Source organism: Podarcis erhardii (assembly GCF_964252035.2).
Source record: "Podarcis erhardii genome assembly, chromosome: 7".
NCBI classification, from domain to species: domain Eukaryota; kingdom Metazoa; phylum Chordata; class Lepidosauria; order Squamata; family Lacertidae; genus Podarcis; species Podarcis erhardii.
In genome coordinates, this window is record NC_138511.1 from 86,683,504 (window position 1) to 86,702,151 (window position 18,648).

The 18,648-nt window shown below is 46.7% G+C and overlaps 1 protein-coding gene across 1 annotated transcript; it reads left to right on the plus strand.

Moving 5' to 3' along the window:
• Nucleotides 1–292: 292 nt before the first annotated feature.
• On the plus strand, nucleotides 293–18,425 carry ECH1 (enoyl-CoA hydratase 1). Its single transcript, XM_081869381.1, has 10 exons — nucleotides 293–456; nucleotides 2,859–3,039; nucleotides 4,589–4,677; nucleotides 5,367–5,491; nucleotides 5,576–5,624; nucleotides 8,273–8,337; nucleotides 11,044–11,114; nucleotides 11,853–11,924; nucleotides 13,430–13,580; nucleotides 17,849–18,425. The coding sequence occupies exons 1-10, from the start codon at nucleotides 324–326 to the stop codon at nucleotides 17,951–17,953; spliced, it is 1,041 nt and encodes a 346-aa protein (XP_081725507.1). The 5' UTR covers nucleotides 293–323; the 3' UTR covers nucleotides 17,954–18,425.
• The last annotated feature ends 223 nt before the right edge of the window (nucleotides 18,426–18,648 follow it).

An 18,648-nucleotide genomic window follows, 5' to 3' on the forward strand; every position in this document is an offset into this window, starting at 1 on the left:
GCAATACAGAAATAGCAACAGTTAAAAATATATATAAATTAAAACTTAGTTTTTCTGTGTTACTGGACTCCCAAGATGGTCCCTCGATTCCATGGCAAGGCAAACTTCAAGCGGACCTTCCCCTTTCCCCTTTCCCACGTGCTCCTTCCGGCGCAACAAGAAGGTGGGAAGAGGGGTGGAGGCGACGAACCGATTGGATAGTGCGCGAATAGGTCCCGCCCCTTCCGCTTGCAATGTTCTTTGCGGAGCAGAGAAAAGAAGAAGAAGTAGTAGTGGGAGCGGCGGGGGCGACGATTGGCTGGCTGGAGCGGAGGCGGAGCTAGATGAGGGGATCTTCTAGCCTTCCGGCTCTGTGGTGCGGCCTCCAGCCTCCCCGCCCACCTTCGCCCTCCCGTCAGTCGGAGGAAGACATGGCGGCGTCTGCGGGAGCTGTTCTGAGGGGTCTCCTGCCCAGGCGTGAGTGAGGGGCTCCCCACTTCCTTGGAGGGGGTGGTTTTCCTTCTCACCTGCCCTATTTCTCTCCTCTTTTTGCTCTCCTTGTGGAGGGAAGGGGTGTCTTTCCCCTATTATTTTTATTTTTATTTTTATTTTTATTTTTATTTTTATTTTTATTTTATTTTATTTTATATTTATTTATTTTTATTTATTTTTCATTTTCATTTCAATTTACTTATTTATTTTTATTCTATTTGTTTATTTAGTTATCTATTTTATTTTTTTATTTTTATTCTATTTATTTAGTTAGTTATCTTTTTTATGTTTATTCTATTTCTTTCTTTATTTAGTTATCTATTTTTTTTAAATTTTATTTATTTAGTTAGTTATCTATTTTTTATGTTTATTCTATTTATTTAATTTAGTTACCTATTTTATTTTTTTATTTTTATTCTATTTATTTAGTGATCTATTTTTTTATGTTTATTCTATTTATTTAATTTAGTTACCTATTTTATTTTTTTATTTTTATTCTATTTATTTAGTGATCTATTTTATTTATTTTTATTCTATTTATTTATTTAGTTATCTATTTTATTTTTTTATTTTTATTCTATTTATTTATTTAGTTATCTATTTTATTTTATTTTATTTTATTATTTTATTTTATTATTTTATTTTTTATTTTTTATTTATTTTGTTGCAGAGGCTCAAGGCAGCCAGCCTGCGGGTTAAAAACAAGAACCGCCTTAAAACAGGGGGGGTTTGGTGTGTGTGTGCGTGTGTATGTTTGGAAAACAATATTTTTTGGGGGGGGCGTTTAAGCACTAATAGGATTCAAAAACTACCTTTAGGGGAGCTTTTAACATTTAACAGACCACTGTATTTTAATACTTTATTGGAAGCCACCCAAGGTGGCTGGGAAAACCCAGCCAGGTGGGCGGGGTATAAATAATAAATTATTATTATTATTATTATTTTATTTTATTACTTGCGTATATATAATCTGTTCAAGAATATAAGGATATATACCAATAAGAAATGACCGCTGCTTCCTTGGATTTAGACGGAAAAGAGAAATGGAGCGGATGGTGTCATTGGCACAACGGGTGGCACTGAACCCCAAAGCTCTGTTGTTGTTTTTCTTTATTTATTCATTCGTTTATTTACTTATTTATTATCCACCACCTTTTCCCCCGTCAGAGACTCTTTTGCCTTTCGTGTCGTCCTTCCGCTCTCCGAAGTAGGGCAAAGGTGACTCGACAGTAAATAAGGTCTCCTGTTTTAAAACAGCTTCCTGAGCCCAGGAAGGATTGTGAAGACACTTTGCTAGGGGTTTTCTCTCTCTTTTTTTTGGTGGGTGCATTGGGGGCTTAAAAAAAAGAAAGAAAAATGAGTGTTATATGAGTCACCCCTTTCCAGGCACTTTGAACCCTAAGCTGCTTTATTGCATTGTATTTCTATCCAGCCTTTTCCTTCAACTAGCTCAAGGTGGCACCTACATTGTTTTCTCTCTCCTTGCTCAGTCCCCTTCATTTTATTTGACCCCCTTCTGAGTCCACAGAGGGGTTTCCCCATTTGTTGTTGTTGTTGTTTAGTCATTTAGTCTTGTCCGACTCTTCGTGACCCCCTGGACCAGAGCATGCCAGGCACTCCTGTCTTCCACTGCCTCCCGCAGTTTGGTGAAACTCATGCTGGTAGCTTCGAGAACCCTGTCCCACCATCTCGTCCTCTGTCGTCCCCTTCTCCTTGTGCCCTCCATCTTGCCCAACATCAGGGTCTTTTCCAGGGAGTCTTCTCTTCTCATGAGGTGGCCAAAGTCTTGGAGCCTCAGCTTCAGGATCTGCCCTTCCAGTGAGCACTCAGGGCTGATTTCCTTCAGAATGGAGAGGTTTGATCTTCTTGCAGTCCATGGGACTCTCAAGAGTCTCCTCCAGGACCATAATTCAAAAGCATCCATTCTTCGGCGATCAGCCTTCTTTAGGGTTCAGCTCTCACTTTCATACATCACTACTGGGAAAACCATAGCTTTAACTATACGGACCTTTGTTGGCAAGGTGATGTCTCTGCTTTTTAAGATGCTGTCTAGGTTTGTCATTGCTTTTCTCCCAAGAAGCAGGCACCTTTTAATTTCATGGCTGCTGTCACCATCTGTAGTGATCATGGAGCCCAAGAAAGTAAAATCTCTCACTGCCTCCATTTCTTCCCCTACTATTTGCCAGGAGGTGATGGGACCAGTGGCCATGATCTTCGTTTTTCCCCGATGTTGAGCTTCAGACCATATTTTGCGCTCTCCTCTTTCACCCTCATTAAAAGGTTCTTCAATTCCTCCTCACTTTCTGCCACCAAGGTTGTGTCATCTGCATATCTGAGGTTGTTGATATTTCTTGGTTTCCCCATTAACAGTGCGTTTTTGCCCCCAGACCTGCTGACCCGTCCTGCTCCCTGCCTCAGTTTAAGGACGATGTCGTCGCAACCGCCAGAGAAGCCCAAAGCCTTGGACACCTATGAAACCCTGAAGCTGGAGCGGGTGAAAGACAAGGTTTTGCACGTGGAGCTCAACCGGCCGGAGAAAAGGAACGCCATGAATGCTGCTTTCTGGAGGTAACAGGGACGTAATGGAAAAGATCGCAGGAGGGTGCATCTGTTTTCAGTATGCAACCATCTGAGCGTTTTGAAGATGGTAGATAAGACGCCAGCTACCTGCTTTTTAAGAGGCTTGGTAAGGGCAGAAGACCCAGCAACATTGCTGTTTCTCATTGGCCCAGTACTTGCAGCCTAACACAGCAAGGCGCATTCATTCAGCCATTGGATAAGAAACTAAAGCATGTGACCTTGGATCATTTTCATCAGCAAGTGTTTTGTTTTGTTTGTTTGTTTCTTCCCCATCCTCATCCCCAACACAACTTTAGAGCAATCTAAGCAATGAGACGTGGGTGGCACTGTGGGTTAAACCACAGAGCCTAGGACTTGCCGATCAGAAGGTCGGCGGTTCAAATCCCCGCGACGGGGTGAGCTCCCGTTGCTCGGTCCCTGCTCCTGCCAACCTAGCAGTTCAAAAGCACGTCAAAGTGCAAGTAGATAAATAGGTATCACTCTGGCGGGAAGGTAAACGGTGTTTCCGTGCGCTGCTCTGGTTCGCCAGAAGCAGCTTAGTCATGCTGGCCACATGACCCGGAAGCTGTACACCGGCTCCCTCGGCCAATAAAGCGAGATGAGCGCCACAACACCAGAGTTGGCCACGACTGGACCTAATGGTCAGGGGTCCCTTTACCTTTACCTTTAAGCAACAAGAACTTGGATTTCTCAGCAGCAAGAATCTTTTCAGTTTTACAACTGAATTCAGTTTTTACAGTTTTACAGGCTGAATTCATGCCAGTTTTTGAAGACTGGGTGTGTAGGCTTTAGAGCACGGAAACAAATTGTCTGGGCAATGGAGGTTGGTGGGGAGGGGCTCAGAATTTCTTTTATGGATAAGATGAAATGTCCCACCTCCTCAGCTCTCTTGTCTCCAGCAAAGGAAGTGCCCAAGCGATAGGTATTCTGAAAATTTTAATTTTTATTGGAAATTTTATTTACAACATAACATAAACCCCACCACCACCCCCAGTACAGAAATACAATACACATAACATACAACAATACAAACAACCAAATAAAAGACTTCCTTTATCCTGTATCTGGCCTCCTTATTTACATCTTGTAAGAACATTCTTAATAATTATTCGTAAAGGAAACAGCGATAGGTATTCTGTCGATGCTCCCCCCCCCCCCCGCCGCCCCGGAAGCTGGTCTTTTGCACAACATCAGAAGATACACTGGCGATTGCAGAGGAGGAAAAAGCCACAGAATAAACTCAGTAGGTGGCGTGGCTGATGGCTGCTTATGCTGCCCCAGCGTAGGTCTAGCAGAAAATGAATGTGCCATTGTATTCCCTTCTCTGAAGTCGAAGCCCAGCACACAGTTGTGTGCGCTGTCGCCTCCATGCGGCGCCACATGAGATTGCTTAGAAGACTTGTTAGGCAAGACATGCATCAACCTGTTTCAGTCAAATGGCTTCCTCCCACTGCTAGCAGGTGTTCTTCAGGTGGCAGGAGGTGTTCCCAAACTCACCCTCTTTTTTGGTCTCTCTCACCCTCCCCTCTTGTCCTAGGGAGATGGTGGAGTGCTTCAACAAGATTGCTCAGGACTCCGAATGCCATGTGGTGGTGGTATCTGGCGCTGGGAAAATGTTCACCTCAGGTAGGTGAGGAGAGATACTGAGGACTAGAAAGATGTTTCTCCTGCTTTAGGGTAGAAAGTTCCTGGGCTGTTGTAGAGGCTGGCTCCTGGGGAAAAAATTAACTCTTCTTATAGTGGGGCACCCCTGGCCACTGGTCCCATCACCTCCTGGCGAATAGAAGGGGAAGAAATGGAGGCAGTGAGAGATTTTACTTTCTTGGGCTCCATGGTCACTGCAGATGGTGACAGCAGCCACGAAATTAAAAGGCGCCTGCTTCTTGGGAGGAAAGCAACGACAAACCTAGACAGCATCTTAAAAAGCAGAGACATCACCTTGCCAACAAAGGTCCGTATAGTTAAAGCCATGGTTTCCCCAGTAGTGATGTATGGAAGTGAGAGCTGGACCCTAAAGAAGGCTGATTGCCGAAGAATGGATGCTTTTGAATTATGGTGCTGGAGGAGACTCTTGAGAGTCCCATGGACTGCAAGAAGATCAAACCTCTCCATTCTGAAGGAAATCAGCCCTGAGTGGTCACTGGAAGGACAGATCCTGAAGCTGAGGCTCCAAGACTTTGGCCACCTCATGAGAAGAGAAGACTCCCTGGAAAAGACCCTGTTGGGAAAGATGGAGGGCACAAGGAGAAGGGGATGTGTCACTTATTTGGGAGTAATGTGGACCGTCCTGGTTCTCCCATGCTCTCGCCCGGCAGGTATTGACTTGATGGAGATGGGCAGCACATTCCTGATGATACCAGGAGACGACACAGCCCGGAAGGCTTGGAACATCCGCCAGAAGATCCGGGAGTATCAAGAAACCTTCACGGTCTTGGAGAAGGTGAGTGGGCTGATCCTGCAGTTGGCTCCACCCTTGGATGAGAAACCATCTCCATCCACGGCTAACCGTTCCTTTGTCTTTTAGTGCCCTAAGCCCGTAATTGTTGCCGTCCACGGGGGCTGCATTGGAGGAGGTGAGTCTGCAACACTTGCGTCATAAATAACCTGAAACCCCCCTCTTCCCCGCTTCCACCATTCCCCCCTCACAACTGCAGTAGTTTTGTGGATGTTGCAAGTTGCAAAAGGTAACCGTGGGCCAAATCTGGCATTTCAGCAGCGGCTTTTATTTCTTTTTCTTTATTATGTATTTTGATCTTGCTTTTTTATTTTTTTATTAGTTTTTTTTTTTAATGCAGTAGTACCTCGGGTTACATACACTTCAGGTTACAGACTCCGCTAACCCAGAAATAGTGCTTCAGGTTAAAGAACTTTGCTTCAGGATGAGAACAGAAATTGTGCTCCAGCAGCAGGAGGCCCCATTAGCTAAAGTGGTGCTTCAGGTTAAGAACAGTTTCAGGTTACGAACAGACCTCCGGAACGAATTAAGTACTTAACCCGAGGTACCACTATATTACAAGAAAAGAAAAAAGAAATAGAAACAAAAATCAATACATAACACTGTACACAATATGACAGTTCAGATTTGAATACCTATGACTACACCTTTTTAACAATGTTTTCCCACCTCTCTCTCTCCTCCCTCTACTTCCCACTACTATCCGTCTTATCGCTTAAATATTCTTTCCAGATCTTTTCATATTCATCCATTCTTAATTTGCTTCGACATGCAATTTGTTCGTATGTAGCTAACCTGTCCATATTATCGATCCATGTGCTCAATGGAATCTTTTTGCGGCTCTTGCAATTCATTAAGACAAGTTTTTTTGCTTCTAATATGTGACTTTTAAACTCCCTCAGCTATCCCAACTGCAGGGGGCAGTGTTGTAACGTTTATTTTATATATATATAAAACGTGTTGTTGGCACACAGAACGCCAACACCAATCAACCACACCAGACCCAAACCCAGACCCTCTCCACAGATGAATTACAGACACCATCCAGTAGCCAATCCATGGTGGCACCTCCGGATGCTGCACCCCCCTGCAATCCCTACACAGATCTGGCTGACACAAGCCACAAAACCACAGCTCGCCCCTATACACGAAGCCAAGCCAGAGCACAACTAAGTACAGTACAGCCATCTTCTCAGGAAAACTCTTCACAAAGTTCAAGAGGTCAAGACACAAAGACTTTAACAACTAATCCACACCTAATGACCCACCTAAGTGGTACTCAGGATATCACTCAAGAAATCACTCAAGATATCTCTCAAGTAATTAAGGAACAAAAGAAGAAAAGGCACACTAGCCTGGGAACTTCCTCTCTGCCCAGAACATTGGAGGCTATACACCACACCCCCTCTACAGTATTTATAGGAACTCAAACACTGAGATCCTGCTCTGTTCCAGTAACAAGAAGCCGAAAGCACCAGCCTGAAGATGACGAGTGAGACCTCGTCGAAACGTCGCCTAGACACCCCAACTTTTACACGGGAAGACACCCGAGGACACCAAAACCTGCATATATATATATATATATATATATATATATATATATATATGCACACACACACACACCATTCTGAAAAGCATTTGATCCACGCTTCAGCTACATAATCAACTTTCCTTTCTCTTAAATGGGTGTAATCTGAAGGCACCCGAGGATGTCACACAGCTGAAGCGAATCAGGTCTTGCACCTGGTTGCAGGTTCCCAGACGTATTAAATATATAACGTTTAAAACATATAACCCAGTCTTTCCTGGACTCTCAACCCTGTTTTTTTCCCTTTCCTTTTGGTGTGTGTGTTTCTTGCTCTGTTTTACATATATAGTTTTCCTCGGTTTTTATGAAGTTCTGCTGAGTATTATTGCAGCACGCTTATATATTTAACGAAGCGTGTATACCGCTTGACTGTAATAAAAGAAACCCACACCATGTGGTTTGCAAAGTTTATCAACGTTATCAATATGTCGCTGACTTTTTCTAATACAGTGGTACCTCGGGTTACAGATGCTTCAGGTTACAGACTCCGCTAACCCAGAAATATTACCTCGAGTTAAGAACATTGCTTCAGGATGAGAACAGAAATCGTGCTCCAGCGGTGCAGCAGCAGGAGGCCCCATTAGCTAAAGTGGTGCTTCAGGTTAAGAACAGTTTCAGGTTAAGAACGGACCTCCGGAATGAATTAAGTTCTTAAGCCGAGGTACCACTGTACTTTAACTATTTATTTGTGCTTTTATCTACTGTTTTTATCTTGTGAACCGCCCTGAGATCTTTGGATGAAGGGCAGTAAATAAATCTAATAAAAATAAAAATAAAATTTGGTTTTTTTGCATTCAGCATGCTTTATGTGAACCCTTTAGATTCGCTGCCGTATTAATCAGCATGTAAATTATACAGTGGTACCTCTGGATGCAAATGGGATCCGTTCCAGAGCCCTGTTCGCATCCTGAAGCGAACGTAAGATGCGACTGCGAGGTTACATTTCGCTGCTTCCGCGCATGCGCGTGACATCATTTTGAGCGCATGTGCGAGCGGCGAAACCTGGAAGTAATGCGCTCCGTTACTTCCGGGTCACCACGGAGCGCAACCCGAAAATGCTTATCTTGATGCATATTCATCTTCTGGCCCTAGATCTGGAAACGTGCTGAATGTTCAGCTGCTGAGCATCTTTCTATTGGGACGTGAACAGCATTGTTTATCTGTTGTTCCCTCTGCAGGTATGAATCTCATCTCCGCCTGCGATATCCGCTACTGTACTCAAGATGCCTGGTTCCAGGTTAAGGTGTGTTGTGAGAGCTCCTATCACCTTTCTTCCCAGGGGAACCTACCCGGCTTGGTAGTCTTGCTCCAAGCCCCTTAGGAACTAAGGAAGGTTCCTTACACCAAGTTTAGCTCAGTATTAACTACAGTGGCAGAAACTCTCCAGGATTCCAGACAAGGGACATTCAGGAAAATTCAGGAGAAACGTAAGAAAATATTACAGTGCATAGTTACATACCCGCCAACATTTCTCCAATGAAAAGGGGGACATCCTATTCCACAACAACAACAACAACAACAACAACAACAACAACAGTAATACTAATTTTATTATTTATACCCCATCCCCCTGACTTGGTTGCCCCAGCCACTCTGGGTGGCTTCCAACATACAGTGGTGCCTCGCAAGACGAAATTAATCCGTTCCGCGAGTCTCTTCATATAGCGGTTTTTCCGTCTTGCGAAGCAAGCCCATTGACGGCTTAGCGGATTAGCGCTATTAGCGGTTTAGCGGCTTTTAGCAGCTTATCGGCTTAGCGGATCAGCTGATAAGCGGCTTAGAAAAAAGGGGGGGAAGAGGAAAAAAACCCCCACAGGAACTCGCAAGACATTTTCGTCTTGCGAAGCAAGCCCATAGGAAATTCGTTTTGCGAAGCGCCTCCAAAACGGAAAACCCTTTCGTCTAGCGGGTTTTCCGTCTTGCGAGGCGTTTGTCTTGCGGGGCACCACTGTATCTAGAAGCCTAATAAAAACATTTAAAAACCTGAACAAGGGCTGCATTTTGATGGGTCAAGGATCATATAACTCCATGCCCTCCAACATTTCTCCAATGAAAATAGGGATGTCCTCCAGAAAAGTGGGACATTTTGGGATCAAATCAGAAACCGGGACGGCTTCTGTAAATCCGGGACTGTCCCTGGTAAATAGGGGAACTTGGAGGGTCTGAACGGTTGCCTTCAGTTGTCTTCTGAAGGTTTGCATAGTTACTTGTCTTGGGGGGGTGGGGTCACATAACTCCAGATCCTTTGCAACATTTCTCCAATAAAACCAGGGACATCTTGCCATACCCTCCCAACATTTATTGGGTGAAAATAGGGACGTCTTAAGGAAAAGAAGGGGACACGGGTAGCACGCTCTGTCACAACAGACAAGGGCCCTGCAGGACTTGACATCTTTCCGCAGGGCCTGCAAGACAGAGCTGTTCCACCAGGCCTTTGGTCGGCGCAGCCTGACCCCCTCCTTTGGCAATCTTTACAAAACTTTAGTTTATGGTTGCCATCAATTTGGATTTTAATTAACTTTTATAATGTTTTTATAATGTTGCACTGTTTTGGTGTTGTTAGCCGCCCTGAGCCCGGCTTCAGCTGGGGAGGGCGGGATATAAATAAAATTTATTATTTATTATTATTATTATTAAACCACAGAGCCTAGGACTTGCCGATAAGAAGGTCGGCAGTTCGAATCTCCGTAACGGGGTGAGCTCCCGTTGCTCGGTCCCTGCTCCTGCCCACCTAGCAGTTCAAAAGCACGTCAAAGTGCAAGTAGATAAATAGGTACCGCTCTGGTGGGAAGGGAAACGGCGTTTCCGTGCGCTGCTCTGGTTCACCAGAAGCAGCTTAGTCATGCTGGCCACATGACCCAGAAGCTGTACGCCGGCTCCCTCAGCCAGTAAAGCGAGATGAGCGCCACAACCCCAGAGTCGGTCACGACTGGGCCTAATGGTCAGGGGTCCCTTTACCTTTTTTAAAGGAAAAGCAGGACATTCCAGGAGCAAATCAGAAACCGGGATGGCTTTTGTAAATTCAGGACTGTCTTCGGAATGCAAGAACACTTGGAGATTATGTAGGTTTTTTGTTATGTTTTGTTTTTTTGCAACTTAAATATGTTTATTAAATATTCCTTAGTGTACAGTTGGAGAGTCTGTAATTAAACTATGGAACTCGCTCCTGCAGAAAGCAATTATGGCTGCCGTATTGGGTGACTTTTAAAAGAAGACGGCTAGCAGCCATGATGGCTATGCTCTGTCTCTGTGGCCGGAGGCAGGAATGCTTCTGAATACCAGTAGCTGGAAACTGCAGACGGAGAGAGGTCTCCTCTGCTTGTGTCCTGCTTGCAGGTTACATGATGATAATAATAGTAATAGTAATAATAATAATAATAATAATAATAATAATTTATTACTTATACCCCGCCCATCTGACTGGGTCTCCCCAGACACTCTGGGCGGCTTCCAACGAAATATCAAAAACAATACAGCGTCAGACATTAAAAACTTCCCTAAACAGGTGTCTTTTAAAAGTAAAATAGTTGTTTATTGCCTTGACATCACCTGGGACAGTGTTCCACAGGGCAGGCGCCACCACCGAGAAGGCCCTCTGCCTGGTTCCCTGTAACCTCACTTCTCACAACAAGGGAACCGCCAGAAGGCCCTCGGTGCTGGATCTCAGTGTCTGGGCTGAACGATGGGGGTGGAGACGCTCCTTAAGGTATACAGGACATCTGGTTGGCCACTGTGAGAAGGGGATGCTGGTTCCATGGGCCAAAGGCCTGATCATTTTACGTTCTTAATATGCCCTGCCAGGAAGGTGTCAAAAGATGGAACCTTCTTCAGATGCTCATCCCCCCACCCCCCCGAGCTACAGCCCTTCCCTTTATCTCAGTCCAAAGCGCTTTGACCTTTTCCTTCTGTGTCATGGGATGCCTGAACCCATCTCTCCTCCTTCCTCCAGGAAGTGGACGTCGGTTTGGCAGCCGACGTCGGCGTTCTGCAACGGCTACCTCATATCGTCGGAAATCGGAGGTCAGTGTTCATTTCTCTTTCAACTTCCCTTCCTTCCCTCCCTCCCTCTTGTGGCTCGTAAGGGAGGTATTAGCATTGGTGACGTTGGTTTGGGGCACAGCGAGCCCTTTATATCGGTGTTAGAGATATTAATGAATAAAATTAGAGAAGATGAGACTATAAAAGGGATTGTGATGGGGAGGTGGGAGTATAAAGTAAGGGCCTTCGCAGACAATTTGATCACCACTACTGAAAATCCAATAGAATGTATCCCAAGAGCAATAGCATGTATAAATGAATTTGGACACCTAGCTGGCTTTAAGATAAAGTATTAAAAAACGAATCTATTAGTTAAAAATATGGGGAACTAAGAAAAAACTGAGCTACCAAGAATCTCAGGGTTGCAGATCAAAAAAAAAAAAAAGATGAAATATTTTGGCATATGGATGACGACAAAAAATATAGACCTATTCCATCCCTTCTCCCGCTTTGCCGTGAAGCCAGCAGAGCAGTTGGACTTAACTGTCAGGGGTCCCTTTACCTTTACTATACCACCCTACAACAGAAAGACAAAATGGGAATGCAAAATACATAATAAAACCCTTGCTGTCCCATCCAACTGGAGAACGGTTTACAATGCCACAAGAGTTGGCAGTTCAGCCGACAGTTTGGCTTTGCCCTGCAGGGAAAAATGCCTCACTTTCTTCTCCATGAAGGAGAAATTTTCCTGACCTGCCGATTCTTTCCTCCTGCTCCCAGCCTGGTCAATGAGTTGGCTTTCACTGCCAGGAAGATGATGGCGCCTGAAGCCGAGAGCAGCGGCTTGGTCAGGTATGTGGCACATTCCCCCAGACAGTCTGCCAATTCATAATTGTGTGGGGCTGATAACAGCAACTTCCTCCTCGACCCACAACCCTCTTTTGAGGGAGGCAGGTTCCCCTTTTCATTTCATGGCCTCTGTCCAGCAAAGTCACGAGTTGGGCAATTATTAGGGGAAGGGTTTGGGGGTGGGGATGCAAACGAGAGTGGCTAATGGCCCTAACACCATGCAAAATCTCCTGCCCACATCTCAAAAAAGAAAAAAGATACTTATAGAGCCAGGAAAGATCTGGAACAAAGAACCACTTGAACGAGGTGAAACAGGAGGAAAAACTGAAGCGGGGTGGGTTGTTGTTTAGTCGTGTCCGACTCTTTGTGACCCCCTGGACCAGAGCACGCCAGGCCCTCCTGTCTTCCACTGCCTCCCGCAGTTTGGTCAAGCTCATGTTGGTATCTTCGAGAACACTGTCCAAGCATCTCGTCCTCTGTTGTCCCCTTCTTCTTGTGCCCTCCATCTTTCCCAGCATCAGGGTCTTTTCCAGGGAGTCTTCTCTTCTCATGAGGTGGCCATAGTCTTGGAGCCTCAGCTTCAGGATTTGTCCTTCCAGTGAGCACTCAGGGTTGATTTCCTCAAGAATGGAGAGGTTTGATCTTCTTGCAGTCCATGGGACTCTCAAGAGTCTCCTCCAGCACCAGAATTCAAAAACATCAATTCTTCAGCGATCAGCCTTCTTTATGGTCCAGCTCTCACTTCCATACATCAGTACCAGGAAAACAGTAGCTTTAACTATACAGACCTTTGTTGGCAAGGTGATGGGTTGGCAAGCGGGGTGGGTAGGGACCGTGTTTTCTTGTAGGCCGTCTTCTGCGTGTCTGGGGCAACGGCTGCGACTCTCACCCCTCCAGGTAAGCAGGAGGTCTGGCCACAGTTGAAGATCACATTTATTATGACGTTTATATTCCACCTTTTCCTCCCAAGGTGGCACGCTTGGTTCTCCTTCCCCTCATTTAATCTCCACAACATCCTTGCAGTGTGGTGTAGTGGTTAAGAGTGGTAGTCTCGTAATCTGGTGAACCTGGTTTCGTTTTTGGGGGTTGATGTAAGCTGGTCTGAGCGCTCTTTTTTATCAGAAAGGCAGGATAGAAAACATTCAATAGTACTGAATAAGGATAGACTGGGTTGTGCTGTTTAGGAAAGCCTATTGTCGATTGAAATGAAATGTTGAGGATGTTGATGAGAGCCAGTGTGGTGTAATGGTTAAGAGCAGTGGACTCGTAATCTGGTGAACTGGGTTCGCTTCCCTGCTCCTCCACATGCAGCTGCTGGGTGACCTTGGGCCAGTCACACTTCTCTGAAGTCTCTCAGCCCCACTCACCTCACAGAGTGTTTGTTGTGGGGGAGGAAGGGAAAGGAGAATGTGAGCCGCTTTGAGACTCCTTAAAGGGAGTGAAAGGCGGGATATCAAATCCAAGCTCCTCTTCTTCTTCTTCTTCTTCTTCTTCCCTCCTCTGCTCAGCCGTGTCTTCCAAGACAAGGAGACCATGATGCAGAGCGCTTTCGACTTGGCCACTGAGATTGCCAGCAAGAGTCCGGTTGCTGTGCAGGGCACCAAAGTCAACCTGGTCTACTCCAGGGACCACCCTGTGTCTGAAGGCCTGAAGTATATGGTGAGTGTTGTGGGGCACGGGCTTTGCAGTGTAGGGGGTCTCGGGTTTGCCGCCCAGACCCTCCAAGAAACAGAGCAGAGATTTCAAAGGCCTTTGGCTGCATCCACTGCCAAGCCAGAGGCTAAGAGTGGCCCTCCAGTCCTTCCTACCTGGCCCTCAGGACTCTTCCCCGGGCTACACCCCTCACCAGCCTTTCTTCACACCTTCCTTGCCTGTTTTTGCCTGACTGGAATATGTCCTCCAAGTCTGACAGTACCGTATTTTTCACTCCATAAGACGCACTTTTTCCCTCCTAAAAAGTAAGGGGAAATGTGTGTGTGTGTCTTATGGAGTGAATGCAGGGGGAGGCAGGCAGGAAAAGCCCCCAAGAGCCGCACACAAGCTCCGCTCTTGCGGGCTTTTCCCCAGGAGGGAGAAGGGACTGACGCGGCCAGTCATTCCCTTCTCCCTCCTCGTAGAAAAGCCCGCAAGAGCCGTGCGCTCCTTAAAGGGTGCGCGGCTCCTGTGGGCTTTTGCGGGAGGTGGGGGTATTGCCATAGCTGCGCGCTGCCCCTCCGGCCAGGAGAGGCTGCGCGCGGCTATGGCAGAAGCCAAGACAGCGAGCAGGATGGATCCCACTCGTTGTCTTGGCTTCTTTGCTCTTTGGGACTGGGGGGCGGGAACCCAGGCTTCCCCCAGCAGCCCCAGAAGCTCTGGGAGAAGCACAGCCTGTCCGCTGCTCTTTGGGGCTTGGGGGGGGATATTTTTTGTCTTGATTTCCCCCTCTTAAAACTAGGTGCGCCTTATGGTCCGGTGCACCTTATGGCGCAAAAAATACGGTACCTATTGGGTGTATGAAGCCTGGCTGGAGGATCGAGAGGGTTGTTCACGGAAACTAGCCTACTGTTAACAAAGCAAAATTTGCATGGGTTGCTCCTCCCACTTCTGCCTCTGGCCCCGCCCACCACCAGCATGCAGCCCCTGGAAGGTAATGCAGCCCACAGGTTTAAATATGGAAGTAATAGTGCTACTGTATTCTGCTCTGGTCAGACCTCACCTGGAGTACTGTGTCCAGTTCTGGGCACCACAGTTCAAGAAGGACACTGACAAGCTGGAACGTGTCCAGAGGAGGGCAACCAAAATGGTCAAAGGCCTGGAAACGATGCCTTATGAAGAACGGCTAAGGGAGCTGGGCATGTTTAGCCTGGAGAAGAGGAGGTTAAGGGGTGATATGATAGCCATGTTCAAATATATAAAAGGATGTCACATAGAGGAGGGAGAAAGGTTGTTTTCTGCTGCTCCAGAGAAGCGGACACGGAGCAATGGTTCCAAACTACAAGAAAGAAGATTCCACCTAAACATTAGGAAGAACTTCCTGACAGTAAGAGCTGTTTGACGGTGGAATTTGCTGCCAAGGAGTGTGGTGGAGTCTCCTTCTTTGGAGGTCTTTAAGCAGAGGCTTGACAACCATATGTCAGGAGTGCTCTGATGGTGTTTCCTGCTTGGCAGGGGGTTGGACTCGATGGCCCTTGAGGTCTCTTCCAACTCTATGATTCTATGAAATACATCCCCCATCCCTGAAGTAGGCAGCACTTTGCAGGAAGGCTTCCGCCTAAACTGGCTCCGTGCAACTCATAAATGCATTTCGCCCTTTGTTCCCATTTTGCAACAATAACAAGGTGCAGCCGCCCTTGGTCTCTAGGATTTGGCACCAGCAGAAGCAAGTGTAGTGCAATAAAGCAATAAAGCGATTTGCACAACATGGTTGCCGGGCTGCGGAATTCCAGGCTCTGACTTTTGCACTCAGAAAGCTGTTTCTGCTGTGCCACGGAAAACCCCAAGGTGCCCAGCTGACTTTCAGAGATGTGTCCAGCCAAGTTCTGCTCAGATCAAGCCCAGTGAAGTGAATGGGCCTGAGTTAATCTTGAATGCTAAGGGGGGTTGCTCTGAGCCACAACAACATTTCTAGTTAAAAGGTTTTCGGCAGGGACTGGGAAAAGTGAAGGCCCCTGCTTGGGGCGAGCAGGCAGGGAGTCCCCCAAGTGCTGCCCCACTGAAAAAACAGATTTCTGACAAATGTGGAACAAGGGTTATGTGTCACCTGTAACAGTTCTTGAGCGGGGTCCATATACAGTGGTGCCTCGCAAGACGAAATTAATCTGTTCCGTGAGGCTCTTCGTATAGCGGTTTTTTTGTCTTGCGAAGCAAGCCCATTGACGGCTTAGCAGATTAGCGGTTTAGCGGCTTTTAGCGATCAGCTGTTAAGCGGCTTATCAGCGGATCAGCTGATAAGCGGCTTAGCGGCTTAGGAAAAGGGGGGGGGAAGGGGGAAAAACCCGCAGGAACTCGCAAGACATTTTCGTCTTGCGAAGCAAGCCCATAGGGAAATTCGTTTTGCAAAGCGCCTCCAAAACGGTAAAACCCTTTTGTCTAGCAGGTTTTCCATCTTGCGAGGCGTTCGTCTTGCGGGGCACCACTGTACAGTCAAACCTCTGCTATTGTTTTGGAATGTTTCGGCTCCCGAACGCTGGAAACCCAGAAGCTAAATGTTCCAGTTTTCAAACGTTTTTCGGAAGCCGAATGTCCATCGCGGCTTCCGCTTGAGTGCAGGAAGCTCCCGCAGCCAATCAGAAGTCACGCATCAGCTGCCGAACGTTTCGGAAGCCGAACGGGCTTCCGGAACGGATTACAGTGGTACCTCAGGTTACATATGCTTCAGGTTACAGACTCCGCTAACCCAGAAATAGTGCTTCAGGTTAAGAACTTTGCTTCAGGATGAGAACAGAAATTGTGTTCTGGCGGCACGGCGGCAGCAGGAGGCCCCATTAGCTAAAGTGGTGCTTCAGGTTAAGAACAGTTTCAGGTTAAGAATGGACCTCTGGAACAAATTAAGTTCTTAACCCCGAGGTACTACTGTATGTTCGACAACCGAAGTTTGACCGTAACGTATGAATCTGAGATGTTTAGGTCTGAAGGATGGGTAAGTATCACTTAGCAGAAGGCAGAATAACTGGATGTTAGCTGAGAGAAAATATTTTGAAAAATTTTTTGTATATACAGTGGTGCCTCGCAAGACGAAAATAATCCGTTCCGCAAGTCTCTTCGTCTAGCAGTTTTTTCGTCTTGCGAAGCAACCCTATTAGCGGCTTAGCGGCTATTAAAGGCTTAGCGGCTTAGCGGCTAAAAGGCTATTAGCGGCTTAGCGGCTTAGAAAAAGGGGGGGGGGAGTGAAAAAAATCACAAGACTCGCAAGACGTTTTCGTCTTGCGAAGCAAGCCCATAGGGAAATTCGTCTTGCGAAGCGCATCAAAGAATGGAAAACCCTTTCGTCTAGCGGGTTATTCGTCTTGCGGGGCACCACTGTAACTGAAAAATGCAAATCAGAAGTCCCTTTGATCTCTCTCTTGTCTTTCTCTTTTCTGTCCCTCTCTTCCATTTTTCTTCCTTTTTCTCCCCCCTCCCCCTTTTCTTGGTGTCCTCTGCTCCGGGTTTTCATTGGAACTGTACACCCCTGAAGGTGACAGGGGGTTGGCAAAGGGGCTTGGGTGAGAGGCTGGGAGGAGAATGGGAAGCTGCCAACTAAGAGCTGCGAGGCTGCACACATTTCTGTGTGACATAAGGGTTAAGGTCTATCTTTGAAAGAGGACTCTGCCTTTATTTTTCTTCCTCTGTTTTTCTTTAGATTACCGTATTTTTCACTCCATGAGATGCATCTAGTTTTTAGAAGGGGAATGCAAGAAAAAAAATATTTTTTCAAGGGAGCGCTGAGCAGAGCCTGAATGCATGCCGCGTGGAGCGTTTGCACGGCGCTTGCAGGCTTTTCCCCAGGAGGGAGAAAAAGCCCCAAGAGCTGCACACATGCTCCATGGGGCTAGTGAAAGGGAGTGCTGCTCTTGGGGGCTTTTCCGGGAGATGGAGGAAGGGCCTGAGGGGCTGCCCTCTGTCCCTTCCCCCACCTCCCACAAAAGCACGCTCTTTAAAGGATGCGTGGCTCCTGCGGGCTTTTCTATGAGGAGGGAGAAGGGACTGACGCGGCCAGTCAGGCCCTTCTCCCTCCTGGGGAAAAGCCCGCAAGAGCTGCACGGAGCATGTGTGCGGCTCTGGGGGGCTTTTCCCGCCTGCATTCGCTCCATAAGACGCACACACATTTCCCCTTTTTAGGAGAGAAAAAGTGTGTCTTACGGAGTGAAAAATACGGTAGTTTATTTTAAGATATGCTCGCATAAAGAACAAACAGCTAAGGCTGTTGCTCAGCTGTCTTCTGAGCCCGTTTTGTTTCTGCCCTGCAGGCTACCTGGAACATGAGCATGCTTCAGACAGAGGACATCTTGAAGTCCGCCCAAGGCATCATGGAAAAGAAGACAACCAAGCAGATAACCTACTCCAAGCTGTAGCTGCTCTGTGCTTGCAGCAGAAGGCCCCAAAAAGATCAGTAAGGGTGGGCTGCCGCTTTGGCCGTGGGCGAGACTGGACTCCAGGACCCCCTGCGAGAGGAAGGGGGCTGTAAGTGCCTTCAGATACCGGCTCAGCCATGCAGCTGAGTGACACGTAATGCCTTAGGAGAGGGGGGTAGAGAGGCCTTCCTTCTGAAAAATGGTGCTTTCCCCACCCAAAGGAAGGTTAGTGGTAGAACCGGAAATAAACCTTTAAAACTCAATCAACGCTCTGGGAGGAGAGGAGATGATTTGGGCAGAGAATAAACCCTGCTTCAGTTAACGCCGCTGCGAGGATGTTGGTTCTCGGCTCAGTTTACTTGCTTATATTGGTGTACCGCTTTAATTCTGTTTGCAAATAAAAAGGTAAAAAAAAAAAATCCGTAAACAAATAAGCTGGAAATATATTCATAGAAGTGTATGACAAAGTGAAGTTTGCCCTTCTCTTCCCTCTGCCTGAGTAAATAAGCTGAGAGTCAAGCTGACCTCTTCCTTTCCCTGAGATCCCACCGGTCTGTCATCAGGGCCACGTTGAAACTTGAAGGTGGAATAATAATACACATCAAAATTCTGCTGTGCTGTCTGTCTGGTGGCTTGACACATCGCAGTTTGAGCATGCGGATACAGTGGTGCCCCGCAAGACGAATGCCTCACAA